The following is a 19,814-nucleotide window of genomic DNA, read 5'->3' as shown; positions in this document are numbered from 1 at the left end:
AATCATCTGCCACATTGTGTTTGCAATGCAGAATTGTCAGAGAGAAGACAGGTATGGGAACCCTGCAATTCTGGGTTAACTGGAGCATAACCTTGATAATTCTCATGTGTGTGACCTTGAACAAGTCACTTAAGCTCTTTGCACTCTTCATTTTGCTGTGTGAAATAGTGATAATGTGTACTCTTTATAAAATTTTGATTGATGCTGTATTTCCTTATAGTATTTTTGTATATTTTTTTAAAAATTGTAGGGGTAGCATCTTCCAAAGCCTGTCAGTATGAAATATTTCTAATAATTCTCTTCCCTATCTTTCACTTAATTTATTGTTCTTGCATAGTAACTAACATAACAAGTTAGGGGATTGTACAGGAATATTTTATATTGATGTTTCCTGTGAGGTAAAACTGAAGGCTAAGTTGCATTCTTTACTCCAAAGTCTCTGAATTCAACATATGCTGAGATGTGATACTCCCTTTTCTATAACTAGGGAATTTGTGCATTTAAGGTTAATGAGTTTGGTTCACATGCTTTGCATCTTGCATTCATCACTCTGTATCTGCCTACTGTGAACTTAATACAAACCCCATCAAGTCAAGACACTTAAACAGACTGTCAGTCAAGCTATATACTCACCATAGTGTTTCTTTGTAACCACATGGAAAGCATACCATGAACTTAGGGAATCTGCATCTAATGTTATTTTATCCTTATTTTTTTTGCCCCAGGACAGAACGATTGGCCAAAGATATTATGCAAGACATTGGAGACAATGATATTGTGGTTCTCTGTGTCCTCAAAGGTGGCTACAAGTTCTGTGCTGACCTTGTGGAGCACATCAAAAATCTCAGCAGAAATTCAGAAAGGTTCATCTCTATGAAAGTCGATTTTGTTAGACTGAAAAGTTACCACGTAAGTCAACAACTTACTTATTTATGTAGATTCTGGTTGTATGCTCATAATAAATAGTGGACTTCTGTGACTGGGAAATTTTGTTTTTCCCCCAAATTATAAGAAAAACAGTGTGAAAAATATTTTTGTTTGAAAAACCTGCGAGTTCTTCTTTCAAAATATTTGCTCATGTCCCTCTGTACTTTATGGATAGTATGAATGAGGATATGAAGCATCCTCGAGCTGTATTTTTTATTTAGTCTGTCTTCACTTTTGGACAGCAAATTATTCAAGTTTCCGTCGTGTAAAATGTCGGCATGTTGTTTGTTCTCAAACTCCTCAACAGTTCTGTCAAGTTTATTTCATGTTACTTCATTTTCCACCCCCACCCCCACATAGTTTGGCATAACTGCAAGATGATAAATCTAGCGTCTTATTCTAAATGTTCAATGCTAAGTAAATGAAATGCTTTCATCTTCATAACATGCAGTTTACATAGTAGCAAAATATACCACTAGATGATTGTAGTGTTTTATAAGGAAATGAAATAAGCCATTGAACCAAATCCAGTGTTGAAGTAAGGGTCAAGACTTCCTGTTATCTTCAGAGGAAGTTACGCAATAATGATTCATTTGTTTCAGTGAGGCAATGATAGTGAGATGACTGGCCTTTTTTTAGAATGCGTGATTACAGTTCCTTTTGCATAAGCTATACATTTATATTCCACCTTGTAGTTCACACTCCATAGTGAGGGAGCATTTCTAGAAGTAAGTTGTCCTAGAAATGTCTGAGTAAGTACACTAAATAAACGGAGTGATAATACAGTTGCTCTCTGAGCACAAATGCAACTTGCTGAGTCCAGTGGTTCCCACAGTAACACTACGTGCTTTCCACAGAGAGAGGTTGGTTGGTTAGCATTTTGCTCTGACCCCAGTGACCATAAAATTTACATAACTTTCACAAATCCAGTCTGAATTTTTTCCATCATGGAAGAGAAGTGCATGAGAGTCTTTTGTAGCCATTGATTAGGATTTGGTCCTGGGACTTCTCTTTCAAGAATTAGTCAGGTCTATGAAGGATAAGTGCAATAGTAATATTGTACAATTTCTAGCTATTTAGAAGTATTGCAGAACTAATTAATAAAGTAAAATACAATGTCTGTCTCACATAAAGGCACATGGACATCATACTCAAATTTTTTTGGTGTAGTAATGATAGCACTTCAATAATACTGCTTGGCGAATGGTGGAATTACTTAAATTGGTTTTTATTTTGCATCTGGCATATAGGTAATGCACATGCTTTTCCTATTGGGTTATCTCTTATCCAGTATGAAGATACCCTGATTCTAAAATTTCTTCCCTTGGTGACAACTCAACTCTTATTAGCCATACTAACCCATAACCAATGAGTGGCAGGAGATGTATACTGCAAAAGTGTGGAAATCTTCACATCATTGCTTAGGAAATAAAATAAAAGCACGTTATATCAAGCTGAAACTGCAATACAAATTTTGTTATGCAAGGATGCAATTATCAAGGCTAAGTCTTAGGTGATCCTGGCATTTATTGGCTGTGCGTATTTTGGATCTTAGCCTCATGCTTTAGCAGGAAGGTAGTGCCTTCCCTCGAACTAGTGCTTGCATCTAATTTTTAGACAATAAATCCTTTTTTTCTTATAAGTGCTTCCAAACAGGTGTCACGTATTCAGAGCCTGAAGCTGTGCTTGATTTAGTGCTTGGAATAGTGCTTGATATCTGCCTGGTCCTGAGAAGCTGAATGACACTGCAGTATAAATTTGAAATTACATTAATATTGGTAGATTCATTCTGTGAGATATGCATAAATGTAATGCTGACTAAAGTATCAGTATCACTACCTGCCATCCTTTGCGTTATCATTGTGTCCTGTCCAACTGCAGGTTTTAGAGAAAGTACCCTTGTCAACATAGCTGTAGTCAGAACACTTGAGGAACTAGCTGTTACTCATTTGAGTGACTCTTTATCCCAGCCTTATATGAGACTCCCAAATCCCCCATGTAATTTTTTTCCGTAATATATCTCTCACAGTGTTTTACACTTTAATCAGAGGCAAATAATTACAGTTTTAGAGGTAACGCTTCTTTACTTTCCTTTGCCTTTTCTGTTGCACTTTCTATTAAGACTTACTACTGCTCTCAACTCATTTTTCTCTCTTTTTATCCTTTTTTCATTTTATAGACACTTTTCTTCTCACATTATTTATCGTGCTTCCTTCTACTAACTGTTCTCTGTTTCTCTCCTAAAGGGAGTCCTGCTGCTCTCAATATACTTCCTTCAGATATATCTCCCTTCTCCCCTCCAGCTGTTTAAATTCAACAACTAATTTCAGCTCAAACTCATGGGATTTTTGAATTGTCTCATTCCACCTTCAGTACTGAAAGGTTAGTCGATATTTAGAGGTTGTAATTTAAAGTGGGATTTCTTGGTTTAATCATGTAGCAAAAATGGTCTGTAATTGTGAACCAAAGTCAGATCTTGGCATCAGTGAAAGTGCATCTTAACTGCAAAGTATCAGCAGCAAATGTTGTATTTTGCTGTCTGGCATACTGACATCACTACCTTTCAAATAAAAGGAGACTGCAAATGTGACCTGCTTTACATGGCTCTTTGTTTTTCAAACACGTCATCATATTGCAGAATTTAGACACTTAATTAAGATGTTAAGATCTGCTTTCATATTAAGTAGCTGAAAGTTGGGCAAGTAAATTCTATTTTAGACTTCTTCATACAAATGAACTGATTTTTAAAAAAAGCATAGTACATTTAGATTCTCTGGATATTAATGAGATGAGGGGCTGTTTGTACTTCCAGAATCAAGATGGTTTTATCTGGTTTGAAAAATACTGACATGTGTGCCTAAGCCTGGACATTTTTATGAGAAAACCTCCTGTGTTTTTCAAATGGTGTCTTAGTTTCATTATCTCAAATTGGCATGTCAGATTACTGAATTTAATATATATACAGATAAAGTGCGAAAATACCATTTGTTTATTATTTTCAGAGGAAGCAAAGTGGAATCCAGCTTAGGAAACTGTAGCTTAAAAATAATGTGGTTATACTGTTTATACTCTACAGACATCAGTATTAGTTCACAGAATTCCTGCAACTGAAACTGGAGGTGCAGCCTTGTCTGAAAGCATGTTTTTACTTCCTCTAAAAGTCAAACTATGTTTTTCCATTTCTTTAGGGTTTTTTTTTCTCACTAGAATGCTAAAATGATACAGTAGAGAAAATCAAGAAGTTTATACGTAGACAGAAACTCATAGGCTTAGGTGTAGATCAATAAATAAAAAATTAGGTGTTCTTAATTGTGAAGTTTATATCTGTAAATCCATAAATACACAATTTACAAAGAAACACTTGATAACATTGTTATAACTCAGATTTTGAAGGCTTCTTCATTGGTAAGAATGATATTAAAAATAATTATGAAAAGGAAAAGAATGGTGATTGGAAGATACGTGGATCATTTTCCTCCATAGAAATACGATAAACTCTTTGGAGAATGCAATTTCTTGTAGACTTACAAGTGATACGATATACTTGTTCTCATTTTAATTTTGTGTATTTAAATGAGCTCAAAATAAGGAGATTATTTAAGTGGGGATTTGATTAGAGGCTGTATGGTGACTTTACAAGCTTCTAGCACCACAGGCAAATTAAAAGAAAGCACCGACGTGAGAGTTAGAAAATATGATTTCAGAAATAAACAGATATGGAAGTATCATGTTGACTTAAGGGTAAGAGTCAGGAAGTAGATGGAGAGGAAAATAAAATCCAGTGATCGAAATTTGAATGAGAAGCAGCAGCTCTGAGTTTTAAGAGACAGAGAGAAGAAAACATACACTTTTTCTGAATGAACTCAAGAGTAGGGAGGCAGTAAGTGTAGTGGGTGGACAAGGAAGCACTCGAATAGTCCTCAGATGAAATGGAAAGCAGCATGTCCAGTTTTAGAGGAGAACAATGTATTCTGGAAACACTGACATAAGAACTGATACAATTTGGCAGATTCTTAGGTATTAAGTTCTAAGACATTGGATTTTAATGTAAGGAACAGTGTTAGGAACAGTGGAATTGACTGCAGAGACTTTCGAGTTTAAAACTGGATGAATAAAATTTAATATATTCAATTTTCACCGTACTGAATTTCTTCTTGAGTGATCGCTCCTCCACAGGGAATCAGAGCTCTGAAGTTGAAAAGAGGTGAGAGTTTCAGATTGATAGAAGAATTCAAAATTATTTTCAGAAACATGATAGGTTGAAATCAAGGATGAAAAGTAATGGAGGAAGAAGTTGGGCTTGGGAATGTCATCCAAGGAGCATATGACACCAGCAGGAGAGGTAAGAAAAATGGATCCAGAAATTCTGTAATATATTTGTGATACTGATAACTTTAGCAGATTAAAGAACTAATTAGGACGAATCCAGAGGGAAGTACAACAGAGGAAGCAGGAAGGTGTTTTACTAGGGTGTTTACAAATTAATGGATAGGACTAGACAAGAAAGAATGTTTAAGGATGAACAAAAAGAGGGAGTGAACAAAGGAATAGAAGGATGTGGATGTCACAAAGAGGAGGGCTGAATGGCATATGTTTTAGTAAAATAACATAGCATGAGAACCATACCAAAAGAGCAGACTGTTCATGAACAATAATTAGAGCTTCTCTTTGTTCAGTGTGGAAGAGACAATTTAGGACAGGCTGATAAAGGTAAAGGCTGAATTAGAGCTTGAGACAGAAGAGGGTGTTCTGACTCATCAAGTCTAATCTCCTACTAATAGATGCAACAATATCACCTGATCCTGTTCCATGGGTATGCCAAATGCAATCTTTAAACCAAAGCTCAATTTTGAAACGGAGTTAGAAAAATTAAGGGGAGAAGTAGAGGAAGTATGCAGCGTCTGTATACTTTCTTGAGAAGTTCTCAGCAACCTGTCAGTAGAAGAGAAAGTAAATGCGTGTGAATTAAGACTTCTTTAGTGGACAGAGGGTGGAAGCTAAAAATTGAAAGAATCATGCTAAGAGTTGTTGTTGGAACTGATGATGGGGGCTGGTGAAAGAGAGGTAAAATACCACATACTTTTATTAGGCAGACCAGCATTCTTTCTACATGCATTGCTACCTGTTCTTGTGAAAAGTTTAGTATTCCCATATCGTTATCCATAGCTGTCTATTTAATTCTCTTATTTACTATATTTTACAAAGTAAGTGTGATTTGATAGTAAACCTCATGTTTTAGGGAAGGGCAAGTGAATCTCGGTGGCATAGCTTTTTTCAGTGAAAACCATGGTGAGCTAAACTAGGAGTGAGATTCATACTTTTCCTTAAGACTTCTGTGATTTCTTTGGTTATTCCTGTGTGGACTAAAGTGACAGAAGACCAGTCATCTCTGTTAGTTTGAAATTGTGCAATGCACTTCTGAAAGAGGATAGTTGATGAATTGTTGATAATCAGATAATACATCATAGTTGTTAATTCTGTCTTGAGCACAGATTATTACAGAATATTGATCTGTTTTCCATATAGTATCTGAGTTGTGCATTCTAGAAGTACATTTTTAATCTTCCGGTGTCAAGAAGATATTGTTGAAAATCATCCTGAAAAATATGAATGAACTTCAAAGGAGTGTTGCTTGCTAGTCACTTGGAGGAAACTTCTAGAGGATTATGTGGATTTGGTCAATTCATATAATTCCTTAAAATGAATACATTATTCATGGTTCCTACTAGAACATAACTAGTAAAAAAACGTGACCTCTGAATTGTAATCTGTGCACAATGGTTGCATTGAAGTCTGTTCACAAACAAATCCATTGATATGATCTGTTTCCTCTTCAGCCTCCAGTTGCTCGAAATATATTTACAACTGTTGGTTATTAATCTTGGCATAAACAGGACCATTAGTGCTGCAAAATTCCAAAAACAAGCAACAAAACAAGCATTGTTTAGTAGAAATCTGAATGTTTTTGCTATGTGGAGCCATCTCAGTAAATAGTTTTGCTAAAGCTCTCTACTGTAGGATTAAGGAAACAGAGGGATCTTACAATGAGTAAGTTGAAAGATGGTTGGTAAAAGTAGTAAAATTTATTTTTCTGCCATGTAGCTTTGCTTCTCATACAGCATTACTAAATCCTTACATTGTAAAAAACACAACAGCATGAGGCATAAGACTATAATCAGGGGATGGTGTAAAATGTACATTCCTGCTTTGCATAATAACTTATTCAGTACAATTTTACTGTATGGAACTTGTTTTTTTAAGATCAGTATGAACTTTACATCTGAAAATAATATGTTGTAATTCTGACCCTGAAAAGTAAGTAATTTCAAAATGGTTTTACTCATTTAACAACACAAAAGAAACAACTAAGTGTATTGCTTGCATTTAATGCATGTCCTGAGATGAAAGAGAATCCACATTAGCTTTTGTACTTACAGGTTTTCTCTTGGGCAGGCTGTGAGTTCCCTTTATTTTGCTTCATGCACACGGTTTAGTTGATGACCATGCCATCTTCCTGATGCTGAGAAGCCATGAAAGAATTACAAATTGCAGCCTACCTGGTAGAATTAATTCCTTTCAGCTTTAAGGCTGTGGTGGGTTGACCCTGGCTGGATGCCAGGTGCCCACCAAAGCTGCTCTATCACTCCCCTCCTCAACTGGATGGGGGAGAGAAAATACAACAAAAAGCTTGTGGGTCGAGATAAGGACAGGGAGAGATCACTCACCAATTACCATCATGGGCAAAACAGACTCAACTTGGGGAAATTAGCTTAATTTATTACCAATCAAATCAGAGTACGGTAATGAGAAATAAAAACTAAATCTTAAAACCACCTTCCCCTCACCCCTCCCTTCTTCCCAGGCTTAACTTTACTCCCGATTTTCTCTACCTCCTCCTTCCCAGCGGCGCAGGGGGATGGGAATGGGGATTGCAGTCAGTTCATCACATGTTGTCTCTACCACTCCTTCCTCCTCAGGGGGAGGACTCCTCACACTCTTCTCCTGCTCCAGCGTGGGTTCCCTCCCACGGGAGACAGTCCTCCATGGACTTCTCCAACATGAGTCCTTCCCACAGGCTGCAGTTCTTCATGAACTGCTCCAGCGTGGGTCCCTTCCACAGGGTGCAGTCCTTCAGGAACAGACTGCTCCAGCGTGGTCCCCTACGGGGTCACAAGTCCTGCCAGCAAACCTGCTCCAGTGTGGGCTCCTCTCTCCACGGGTCCACAGGTCCTGCCCGGAGCCTCCTCCAGCATGGGCTTCCCATGGGGTCACAGCCTTCTTCGGGCATCCACCTGCTCCGGTGTGGGGTCCTCCAGGGGCTGCAGGTGGAGATCTGCTCCACTGTGGACCTCCATGGGCTGCAGGGGGACAGCCTGCCTCACCACGGTCTTCACCAGGGGCTGCAGGGGAATCTCTGTTCTGGTGCCTGGAGCACCTCCTCCCCTCCTTCTTCACTGACCTTGGTGTTTGCAGAGTTGTTCCTCTCACATACTCTCACTCCTTTCTTCGGCTGCAGCTATGCAGGGTTTTTTTTCCCCCTTCTTAAATATGTCATCACAGAGGCGCTACCACCGTCGCTCATGGGCTCGGCCTTGGCCAGCGGCAGGGCCGTCTTGGAGCCAGCTGGCGTTGGCTTTATTGGACATGGGGGAAGCTTCTGGCAGCTTCTCACAGAAGCCACCCCTGTAGCCCTCCCACTACCAAAACCTTGCCATGTAAACCCAATACAAAGGCCAAATTCTGCAGTAATTTCACGGGATTGAACTCCAAATTACCTGTGAATTATCAGTCTGACATGCAAGTAAATAGCTTCAGTGTAGGCAAAATGTGGTTTATTTATTTAATTTGCAGAAAGGTTGTGCATGTACTAGACATTCAAAACCTAAAATATAAATGAAGCTTTTTTGGATGCATGGCTTGCAGTCAGCACTGTAGACAGTGAACACGTGTACAGAGAATTTTGCAGCATGATATACTTTTAGAAGTTAATGGGCAACAAAAGTATGACATTAATTTAGTCCACAGAAGCTACCAGTGTCAAGGATATACACCTTAAAGTTGTTGCTGTTCTGAGAAATGTGTTCTAGTGATTGTAGATGGTGCTGCCAAACAGATGTCTTACAGGCAAGCTAAACATGAGAGATTTGGGACTAGAAATCTACTCCTAGAATTGCCAAAGGGATTTTATCTCTGTGTACTTTTCCATGTCTATGAATGGATAAAATGGCATTTGCATCCCAAAGTAGTAGTATCTTTTTGAGTGAAAGCTCTCTGAAATGCTCAAACCTGCTAAGACTAGTGAGTAAAAGGCCCTTTACAGTTCCAAGCCAAAGATACTCCCAAGTCTTAAGCAGGCAGTGATGCTATCTCTGTATCTCTGATGCTTCAGTTATTTCCTGAAACTTAATGAGACCTGAGATGGTTAAGAAGGTGAGGAACAGTGGAAACAGGTCATATTTTGTATGGATAGAATGTTTGGAGTTGCTACAATTTACAGCCCTCCTAACTGTATCCAAATGTTCATTTTCCCAGTGTTAAGACTTGTTTAAAAATAGATAATTTTTCATGAAAGAAACAAAAACCACTTCTACATGCAGCAGTGTCTTACTGCAAAATGTCAGCCTCAGAGACACTAAAGCTTTTCAGAGAAGTAGCTGAAAATGTCTTAGTAGCGGGAGTTATCCCAAAAGCTTACTCTTGCGACTAGCTGATAAATTTTTTTAAGAAATTTACAAAAATGTAATGAGAAGAACATTAGCCTCATTAGTTAAATTGTGACTGATGTTATTAGAGTAACAGCATGAGCCAGGCAACTTTGAGAATAAACTTCTTGCCCGATTCATCTGTACATCAGGTATAGATAGTGGTTTGCTGTGAAAACTAAGACACTGGAAATGGGTCTCTCTTCTGACTGCGTCTGCACTGGCTGGAACGATGGCAGTCTCTGGCTCATTCCGCAGCGACTGCAGTGCCCTCCTGCCAGGCACGCTTGGCAGCTCAGCTGCCTCTGAGCACTTCCCAACCTGTCTCAGCCCAGATGAGACCAGTTACCAGAGACTTCCTATTTGAACGGCTTCAGCTTGCTGGATTAATTTTGTCTGACCCAGATGCACGCATGCATCTCAGCCTGCCAGTAGCCCCTGCCAGAGGGAGAGTTATAAGCAGCTGGGGACGGCTTATGGGCAGTAACTTCTTTAGTTAGCACAGCTCCTGCTGGAAAAAGAAGTCTGCCCATAGTCAAGGGATCCTCGTCACCAAGGGTGCAGCACGGCAAGCCTCAGACCCCCCTCTTCTTTATCTCAAGAGGTGATGCTCCTCAAAGGTGTCAGAAGGAGCATGGATATTTCAACCCTAATGATTTTTGAGAACTAACCTACTTTTCATAGTGTTCTAAGGCAAGCTGGAGAAGGCTATACTGTATGTAATAAAATGTGACCTTAAAATTCAGTGTCGTGGAACTTCTCAGGCCTGGAGGCAGATGCTCTCCTTTCTAGGCATCGTAGAGCTTCCATTTAACATGATGGCAGACTTGTGAGATATGAGAGCTTAAATTCATCACTTGCTCAAGGCTGTCTTGAGTGTAAGGAGGAAGAAAGTGTTTCCGATTTAAGTTATTTTAATTAAAACATACAGTATTTTCCTGCTGGACACCGCTTAGGGGCTTGGAGTGTTACTAATAATATTAGTAGGCGTTAATTTGTGGGCATAGTTCAGGAAAGGTCATAACAAGCCTATCATACCATCAGTTTATCAAGTTTATCTGTAATGTAAAACTTACTCATAGAAGGATGATCTCTGTAACTGTATGCATCAGATAACACACCTACACACCACTTAAATATGTTAGCGCCATCTGAATTCTTAGTGATTTTTTTTAAGTATGACTAAGTGTTTCAGTGACTCACATATAAAAGATTTGGGGGAACCAAACAGCTCAGCCAGGGGAGAACTGAGTAGGAAGCGACCTGATTGCCATGGGGACAGAACGAGAACAGATGTGGCAGTGAAGGCAGAGCGGTACTGAGCTGTGCTACAGCTCTCCAGCAGTAGCAAAATACTGTTTTAAGGCATTTATGGGGCATATTAAAGCAAGTAATTACTTGCCCTGTCAAGATACTTTTCATTTTTATCTATTGTTCCCTGCTTAGATATTACTTCCTTTATTGCGATCTGTGGTTTTTAGCTGTGGAATTCTTTTTTCTAACCAAAAAAATTCTACAGTTTTCCTGTGTTGTGGGTTGGTACTCTGGTCTTCTGGACTTCAGATTTAATGCAAACTCCACAAGAGGTATTTTCTAATCTTTCTGGAGAAATTTGTCTCCCCAAGGGTCACATTTTTCTAACAAGCTGTAATGTTTTCTTTTGAAAAAATGTTTTCCAATTTGAAATAAATGTTTTAGATTACAGTATGTTACAGAGGGTATAGCTACTATGCATAAATAGAGTTTTAGGTCTGATTTTTCTCAAGTTGTTTTAATATGTTTTTTTTCGTGAGCTTAAATTTTTTGTATTTTTAAGCAATCCAGGTTTCTGGAACATCTTAACATTTGAGACCGTGCATGTTTTTAAAATTGGTCAGTTTTAGAACAGATTCAAAGCCATCAAGGGATTTCATTAAAAGCATTCAAGAGGTCATCTTTTCAATGAGTTAGATTCTAAACTTCCCCTGGATACAATATTTGTTGTAAAGTAGTGGTTTGTTACAAAGCCTAAAAAATTGAAGTTTAGTCTTAGTAAAATATTTTGTTTCATATTCTGCCAAAAATACAGCAAGCTACTACTAAATTATGACATTTGCAGCAATACTATATGTCATCATTAGGAGAGACTGTAGGCTGTATTTTCAGTCTGCCTCACAAATTTTTACAGTGACAGGGAGATAGGCTCTTATGTATTAAGAAAGTTCCAGAACATAATGGTTGCTAATCCTGTTGTACAAATAAGATCTGACAAGTTTGAAAGGACCGTGACATCTTTATGCATTGGAAAAATATCACCTTGATTACTTACTTGGATGCTAATAATACCATTTAGTGTGTGGTTTTTTATATTAAGATCTGAAATGGGGCAAAATTAATTAAAAGAAGCCGGAGGGTTCTCATTTTCCCAAGGAATTCTATGACTGTGTTTTACTGGCATCTCTTAAATGCTGTTTCTTAAAACAGATCATAGCATGTGGGATGTTCATGCAGTGCCACACCCCAGGGGTGCTGTAAGGCATAAAGCAAAAAGGTTACTTTAAAGGAATATAGCAATAACAAGAAGTACTGTATTATTGCAGTGCTTATCTGTGTGACAAATACAAAATTCTTTTCCCTCCTCGTTTGACAGACAGAAGTTAGAATATTTAAATAGAGAAGGGATACTATGAAATAACCTTGCAAGCAAACTCACAAAGGATATGTGTGTTGTCAAAAGGTTCCGAGTTGTCACTAGCCAAGGGACTAAACATAATGGTATGAGGGAGAGTGCTACTGAGTTGTGAGAGTCAATGATAAACTAGAGTCCAGATTGCTGGAAGGGACTAAGCATTTGAGGTTTCTATCAGTCTCATCTTTTGTGAATTTGCTTACACCTATCTGTTTGTTTTCTCAGCCTGTGGCTATTTGACAAATTTGAAGATTCTTCTCCTACCTTCCTTTTATCACCAAATCCTAGGAACTGCTGATAGTCAGGGTCAGAAGGTTAGTACTTTATGCTCAGTCTAGAGAAAGCTGTTTTCTCTTGTGCTTGCAGAACCCCGCAAGGAACAGGGGTTTTAGTACGGAGCTACAAATTCACTATACAATTTTTTCACAATGTGCATTTACTTTTGTTGATTACTCTACAACACAATTTAAAAAATGGGGTAAGATGGTACATATGGATCTAGTAGTGTCCCAACTGGCATGCTGAGACTCTCTATTGATGCTGGGAAACACGACTTCTAGTTCTGCTTCTGTGATGTTCATGCATTTAATGCTAAACAATAATCGGGTAAAAGACAGATACTCCAGTTAACGTGGACTTGAACCCAAACTGACCTTTTCCTAGCTGAGTCCAGTGTAGTTGGCCATAGCATGCTTGATGTCCTTTATGATTTTTACATTACCATAGCATAGTAACAGGAGGAAGATTTTCCCTACATTTGTGAGCTTATGGTGGTCTTCTGAGAGCTGAGGAAGAAAAGAAGCCCAGGTCTCCTATTCCAAGAGTGTGGGCTTGTATTACCTTACTATCACAAAAGGTGGACACCCTTAGTAATGCCTTCTGGCAGTCCAAAATGAGTACCTGAGTAGGATTATGGCAGTTCAGGAGAGTACACTTCCTAAATTATTCTTTTGCTTGTAAATTTTAAATTTTATTTGCCTCCCATCTCTGGAGACAAAGTATGTGGTCTGAACCTCACCTCACATGACTAAACAGCCCTATGAAATTGTTCATACCTTTTCTCAACCTGGAACATATGCAGATTTTATTTCTATGTTTTAAATATTATTTTGCAGAATAAAAATAAGTTATAGTACAAGGAAACCTGAGACTACACTCTGTGGAAACTAACCTGAGTTTTGAGGACATATTGTCCTCAACAAAATTACGGGTTGCCCAGAGCGGTGGTAGATGCCCCATCCTTGGAAACATTCAAGGCCAGGCTGGACGGGGCTCTGAGCAACCTGATCTAGTTGAAGATGTCCCTGCCCATTGCAGGGGGGTTGGACTAGATGACTTTTACAGGTCCCTTCCGTCCTAAAGCATCCTATGATTCTATGATTGTGTTTCTGATTTATATATGATTCAAAACATTTGGTATCACATGTTCTTGATTTCAGTTCTTGCTGATCTTTTTAAGCGTACAGGTGCTATTTGTGCTATATGGTTATATGTGGTGCTGCAATCTTACTGCCTCATTCTTAAACAGAATAACCCATTGAACCAATACCAAGCAAATACATAAAACTTAATTGCTAAACCAGAAAGGAAAATATGAAATAATTTATTGTCTATAAACCTTATTAGCCAAGTTAACTGGCCTAAATTCTGTTGCAATTTACAACAGTTTGGCCCTTTTCTTGGAGAGTTACTTTATGTTTATGCCAATAAAACTGAAATCATATCTCTGTTTAGAGATTTTAAGGGAAGTTTTACCCGCAGTAAAACTACAGGGGTAGATCATGTATGCAGTCATGTTTTTAGAAAATTTTCTTTATTTGCAAACATTTGAAATATCTTTATTCTGTATATCTACAGAAGTTATTAATAGGTGGAAACGTAGTGTTGAACACATGCTTCCAGCAAAATAAGAGCGTAAAGAATTTACAGCTTTTAATATTTGCCCCTAGCAAATATGTTCTTAGTTGCAGGTATAATCTGTATTAGCCTGTGTTAACTGCATGAACATTGCATGTGAGTTCACTTTTGTTGATGTCTGAGAGTACACACAAGAGAGATCCAAAATTCCAAATGCCTTGACCGGGAAGGGAGAAGCTTCAATGGCAGTTTATGCTTCATTAGATACCAGAGAATCTCCATGGAAGCAACTCCTATAGGGGATGAATTTTCTAGTATCTATTTCAAGATACCTTACCTTCTTTGGCTTAAACACAGAGAAGGCATGCAAGAGTCCTGGTACGCAAGAAATTACTGAATGTGTGAACAGATGATTGTAAACAATCCAATTTATTAAGTTTAATAACTTACTATTGCCCTGAGAGTTGTTTAAGCTGAATGATCTGCCTTGCTTTTACAGCAGGGAAGAAACATACGCATGTGTTACCACAGGTCAGCTGATAAGGACTACCTTGCTGTCAGTAAGTTCGCTGTTTGTCTTTCTCGGTCCAAAGCCAACTTCCTCATTGCAGAACTCTGGCCTTCCCTGGAACTGGATAGACTAACCTGAATTTGAAGCACTTCCAAACCTGTGTGATGGAGCTTTTAGTTAAGGAATAATAACAAGGAAGAAAAAGAATAAAAAATAAATGAAATCTTCGAAGTAGTTATATTGTAGATCTAGCCACAAAGAAGTAAAGTATATCTTACACTATAGTAACTAGAGCTCTAATAGATACACCTATAGCAGTTTAAAATTTACTATCGCAGGTTATCCTGGCAATAGCAATAAGGCAGATCTCAGTGCAGCACAGTCAGTGGTGTGGTTACCAAGCAGCTCAGGAAGGCAGCTAAGAGAGATCTATGCAAGTGTCAGTGCTTCAGTGCAAATGTACCTTTACTGTCCCTGCGGGATAGGTGATGTTCTGACAGTGCGTGTATGCCAGTTTACTGTATCTGGTTTCCAGTTGGTTCAGCATTCTTGGCTTGTTTGCGAGGTGTTCAAAGCACCTCCTGCAAATGTATTAGTGACCTGGCACTTGATTATTTTGAATGTGGGTGTGCCCCGGAGGTTGCAGTCTGCCCTTTGGTATACATTTGATTCTGGGGAAGGGAAGGCGTGCTTTCCAGTCTTTCCTGGGAAGCGATCCATATCGTTCCCACTCATTTGCACAAGCCTCCAGCTTAACAGTACTTACTAGTTGTCCTCTGAATGTTGTTACTTAAGCCTGGATAGTCCTTCTAGTTGCCTGCCATGAAAACCATGACAGTCTGTGTTCTGACCTACACTCTTGAGGTCCTTTCTTCTTAGCTGTTGTTCTTTAGAGAAGAAAGCCAAAATGGTATCAGTTCAAGTGTATGCTGCTTATAAGTAAGTACAGCATCTTATATATTACCACTCCACTGATGTTCTTCTTACTTCTGCTGATGTACGGAGGATAATTTGATAGCCTATACTTTATGTATCAGTTTGACTTTACCTAGTAGTCAAAATAGGTTAACAGATGATGTAGATGCCATACTGACACTTCCCTGACCAACATATTCATATATTGAAGTACTTCTCAGAAGGCAGGCTGAAAAGCAATTAAGTTTCATACTAGGGTATCAGCATCCAAACTGGAAAATGAAAATTTTCATTTTAATTATTATGTTCATGACTGAGATGGTATAGTATGGTCATGTAGCAAAAGGTATTATAATTATTGAACAGTGTATAATTTCAAAGCAGAAGTCTTTATAATTGCAGATACATGTGTCTAAACTCTGCCAATACCTGCAATTAATTTCTGCACTGCTATTTTTTAAGTGCAGAAAGCTTGGTTATATTATGAATCAGTTTGCTGCGGCTAAGTCACATAGAAGTAATAATTTTCTATTTCAAAGTTGTGCAAGAGACATTACTTCTGTGGTTTCATTTTTGAAAGACATTAACCAGAAAGTAATTTCTTGTCATATCTGCTCTGTTTTCATCCGAGCATTATGTTTTTTCTTAACTGAAAAACATATCTCTAGTATGTGTTAATTTGTATGCCAGAGCATACAGTTCTGCTTGGGCTTTATGTCGTTTTCAATTTCTGTTGCAGCAGTGTGTTGTAGCCATGTCTCTGAAAACATATATCCATTTCATAAGTCAATTCTGTCCATGTGATGTTTCAAAGCCTCAGCTTTTCTTCACTGTATGAACTACCAAGAATTTTGTTCAAATCCTCATCATTCATTAACTTGGTAAATGTCTTCTGCCCTTTGGCTTTAATGCCATCCACCTTGTTCTCTCAGTGCCATTCGAAATGTAACTGTTCAGATCACCTTCAAAGTTACCGTTAGTGTACCCTACCCAGTTGCTATCCTTCCTCCAGTATCAAATGCAAGTTATTATTGTTTTATTGAGGTTCGTTGAGACTCCATTCTTGATGATCATGAACTCCACACACATGAAATCCAATTGTTTTCATTATTTCATTATTCAGTTGGTAAGGGTAAACCCTGTAGGTAAATTTATATTTCTCCTCCAAGAAGTGTAGAATGTAGAGCCCTATTAATCATCCAGTGTAATGTTTTTGTAAAAAACCTACAAAGACTGGTTGCTAATATTTTTTTTCGTGACAGAAGTTGGAAGAAATATTAGATTGGTTGTATCTTTTGAAATCTCTCCTCAAATATATTTCACCTAGATTAAAGTGAAACCTTTGAGTAAACATGCAAGCAAATTATCCCCGAGTGGTACCAAGGAGAATTGTGTTAAACATTTGTGTGAGACAGAGCCTGAGTGGATAGTTCAGGATGTTACTAATGGAAAATAGTCAAGACCATTGCTTCTTATGTGCCTACGGTAAATAGGATCAATTGAAAATAATTTCTTTCTGAGTGCTCAGTGAGGTTTCTAGGAAGAGAATATTGATCTCATCTCTTAAGCTGGGATTCTTCTCACCTGCCTTCAGATTTTGCACAGTTAGATGTCTAGGTGTAAGCTATTTGCTGTAGATTTCCCATATGGTGTAACAGATGATTTACATGATCTATCTTGTTTTCTCCGTTGGTTATGGAGAGAGCCCAGGGTGCATAGACTTAGATGTCTTAACTTTCAGATACCTAAATTAGGAACAGAGTAATCCTGTCTTTAATGAAGACATTTCAAGGTCATGAGTCACCCTACGAGAACAGAAGCAGCATAGATCACGTGCAGTTAATGGCAGTCTTAACGGAAAATAAAAAGATGAGGTCAAAGTGAATGTGGAGAACTGAACTCTACTCTGCTTTAGTGGACATGTCTTACCAAACCTATTGGTGCAGTGGTGCTTGACTCCTGCTTTTCAAACTCTGCCAATTGTGGGTATAAGTCAGAAACCTCACAGGCAGTAATTCTGTCCTAACTATTTCACTTAGCTACTAAGGAAGGGTAAGGGAAGCCTTAGAGATGCTCTGTGTTCAACGGCTTGAGGTTCCAAGGGACAACTGAAAGTGATGGCCTGTCAGTCACTTCTTTTTGGTCAAAACCTTCCTGGAAAACCGAGTTGTATGAGATGGGATGGTGGTGCGAGGCGAGAGAGCTGTCCTCGTGGGAATCCTCAGGTTGGCGGATCTGCTGTATCACCCAAGTAGCAGAAAGCAAAGTAGAACAGGCCTGATGGTCACATCCTTCTTTGTTAAGAGTTAATAAATTTGGGGACAAAAAGGTAATCACATTTTTTCAAAGAAATTCCATATGAACTCTGCAGGCTAGAGTAACTAGATGTGTGATAATGACCTGGTGTCCATATTTCATAATTTAGTTATGCATTTAAACTGTTATGTTAGAACTACTTTTTTGCCATGATTAAAGAATCTTTGTTTCGCTGAGCCCAGTATTAATGTACTCCAGATTCTGTTTCTTTAGAAGAGTAACAGATGTTCACAGTTTGGTGCAATTTTCAGATGAGCAATGCTGTTTATAATAAATTTTCCTGAGACCACCCAACTCATTTCACTTGTAACTTGAACTATGTCCAAGCGTTGATCTCAGGAGATGTGAAAGAGATGTAATAATTCTGTGCCCCACCCAGTTCAAAAGACATGACTTAGTATAGATGGAATTTAAATATCTATACTTCCAATCAACATAGAAAGTCAAAGTTTTATCTTGCATGCCGTGAAAAATCGAGGTGGAAATTGCTACATTCTTGTTTTCATTCATCAAATATTCATAGGATCTGAAGATGTATATTGAGAAGGTCTGAATGAAATAAAATTATAAACCAAAGATGAACAGGTGAAAAAGCACAACACAGCAAGTAAAAACAAAGAAATTGAGATTTATCCTGGAAAATGCAGATCTGTTAAACACAGAAAAAAATCAGAAATGGAGTATTAAATACAGCTTGGGATGAGGCGTAGGGGTGCGACACAATGCATCATGTCTTGTTAGGAACAGCTGCAATAAATTTTGTGCTGCATTAACCAAAACATAGTGTGATTTCGATATGTCTCTATCTGGGACATTATATTTAGTGTCAAGCATTTAACAGCAAAAATTGTGTTGATACCGTTTAGGGATGTTAGAAAGCAAGTACTGAGGAACTTCGGGTGACGGAAGGTGAACCTTTAATTCATGTCTCTGCATTTATACGAAGTCCTAGAGACTCAATCATACCAGTTCTGTCAAGGAACGGAACAACTCCCAAAGGAAAAAAGCAGCTCTGAATGACTTGAGACCATGAAAATTAAACAAACGGTTCTGAATTGACAGTAATTGGTACTGAATGAAACAGATTTTTTTTCTTTCCTGACATTTATTGTACTTTATACTTAACATTTAGTGCAGTGTTATTTTGAGATTATAAACTGAGAACTCAGAAAAAAGCATTGACAGGTTCCTATGGCAACCATAGCGTGCACATTATCTATGTGAGCATTATGATTACAGTAATGTGACATCGTGGTATTGAGTCTTGCTGTTTGGCAGGTACGTATTTTACAATATGAGTTAATTGATGAATGTAGTGATAGTTGTAAATGGCGTTAAAATCAATGGTCTGATTTTTTTTTTTTTGCAAGAGAATTGCTGCACTGCGTGATGCAAGTAATTTCTTTAAATTTCTTGAAAGAACCTTGGCTGGAGGGTTCTGAGCTGCATTTTTCTGTATGGTTTTTAGGCACAGTGCGTACTCAGCTGTGTCCTCTGACAGCAATCGTTCTTCAGTCAGAACATGAGGATTTTCATAATTGTGTGCAGTTGTGTCACAACAGCCAATGTGCGAATATGCAGATTGACGAGATGCTGTGATCCCCCGGCTCTCAATGGCTTTTGTGTTTGCTTAACTGCTTGCCAGCAATGAAGATGCTATTTCAGCATCTTCCTTTCAGCTGGAGCCAGAAATACCAAATGCAAAGGAAACAGTGCTGCTGTGAAGACTGCTGAAAGAGAGGTTTCTTTTTTAGTTAAAAATAAATAAATTCATTAATCATTGCACCTCACTGTTATTTTCCCCCCCTCTTCGTTAATTCTTGTGTGTTGGTTGTTAATGAAACTCCAGACTTTCTCATTTGGAAAGAAAAAAACATTTTGTCACTGCCTTGGTTACACATACCATGGTAGATATTAG

The 19,814-nt window shown here is 38.2% G+C and overlaps 1 protein-coding gene across 5 annotated transcripts in view; it reads left to right on the top strand.

The window, feature by feature from the left end:
- The window catches only part of PRTFDC1 (phosphoribosyl transferase domain containing 1), a 50,022-nt gene that overhangs the window by 6,499 nt on the left and 23,709 nt on the right, over positions 1-19,814 (top strand). For all 5 annotated transcript variants that reach the window (XR_015708824.1, XR_015708826.1, XR_015708827.1 and 2 more), the window contains exon 3: positions 726-909. Coding sequence is in view for 2 of the 5 variants with exons in the window: in XM_087776941.1 (XP_087633067.1) it covers positions 726-909 (184 nt within the window). In the remaining 3 variants the exon portion in view is untranslated. The remainder of the gene's footprint in view (positions 1-725; positions 910-19,814) is intronic.

The sequence above is a fragment of the Nipponia nippon genome, unplaced genomic scaffold (genome assembly GCF_047370975.1).
Source record: "Nipponia nippon isolate SJK-2023a ecotype South Korea unplaced genomic scaffold, ASM4737097v1 scaffold_1, whole genome shotgun sequence".
NCBI classification, from domain to species: Eukaryota; Metazoa; Chordata; class Aves; order Pelecaniformes; family Threskiornithidae; genus Nipponia; species Nipponia nippon.
This window is presented reverse-complemented; position numbering and strand designations above follow the sequence as displayed.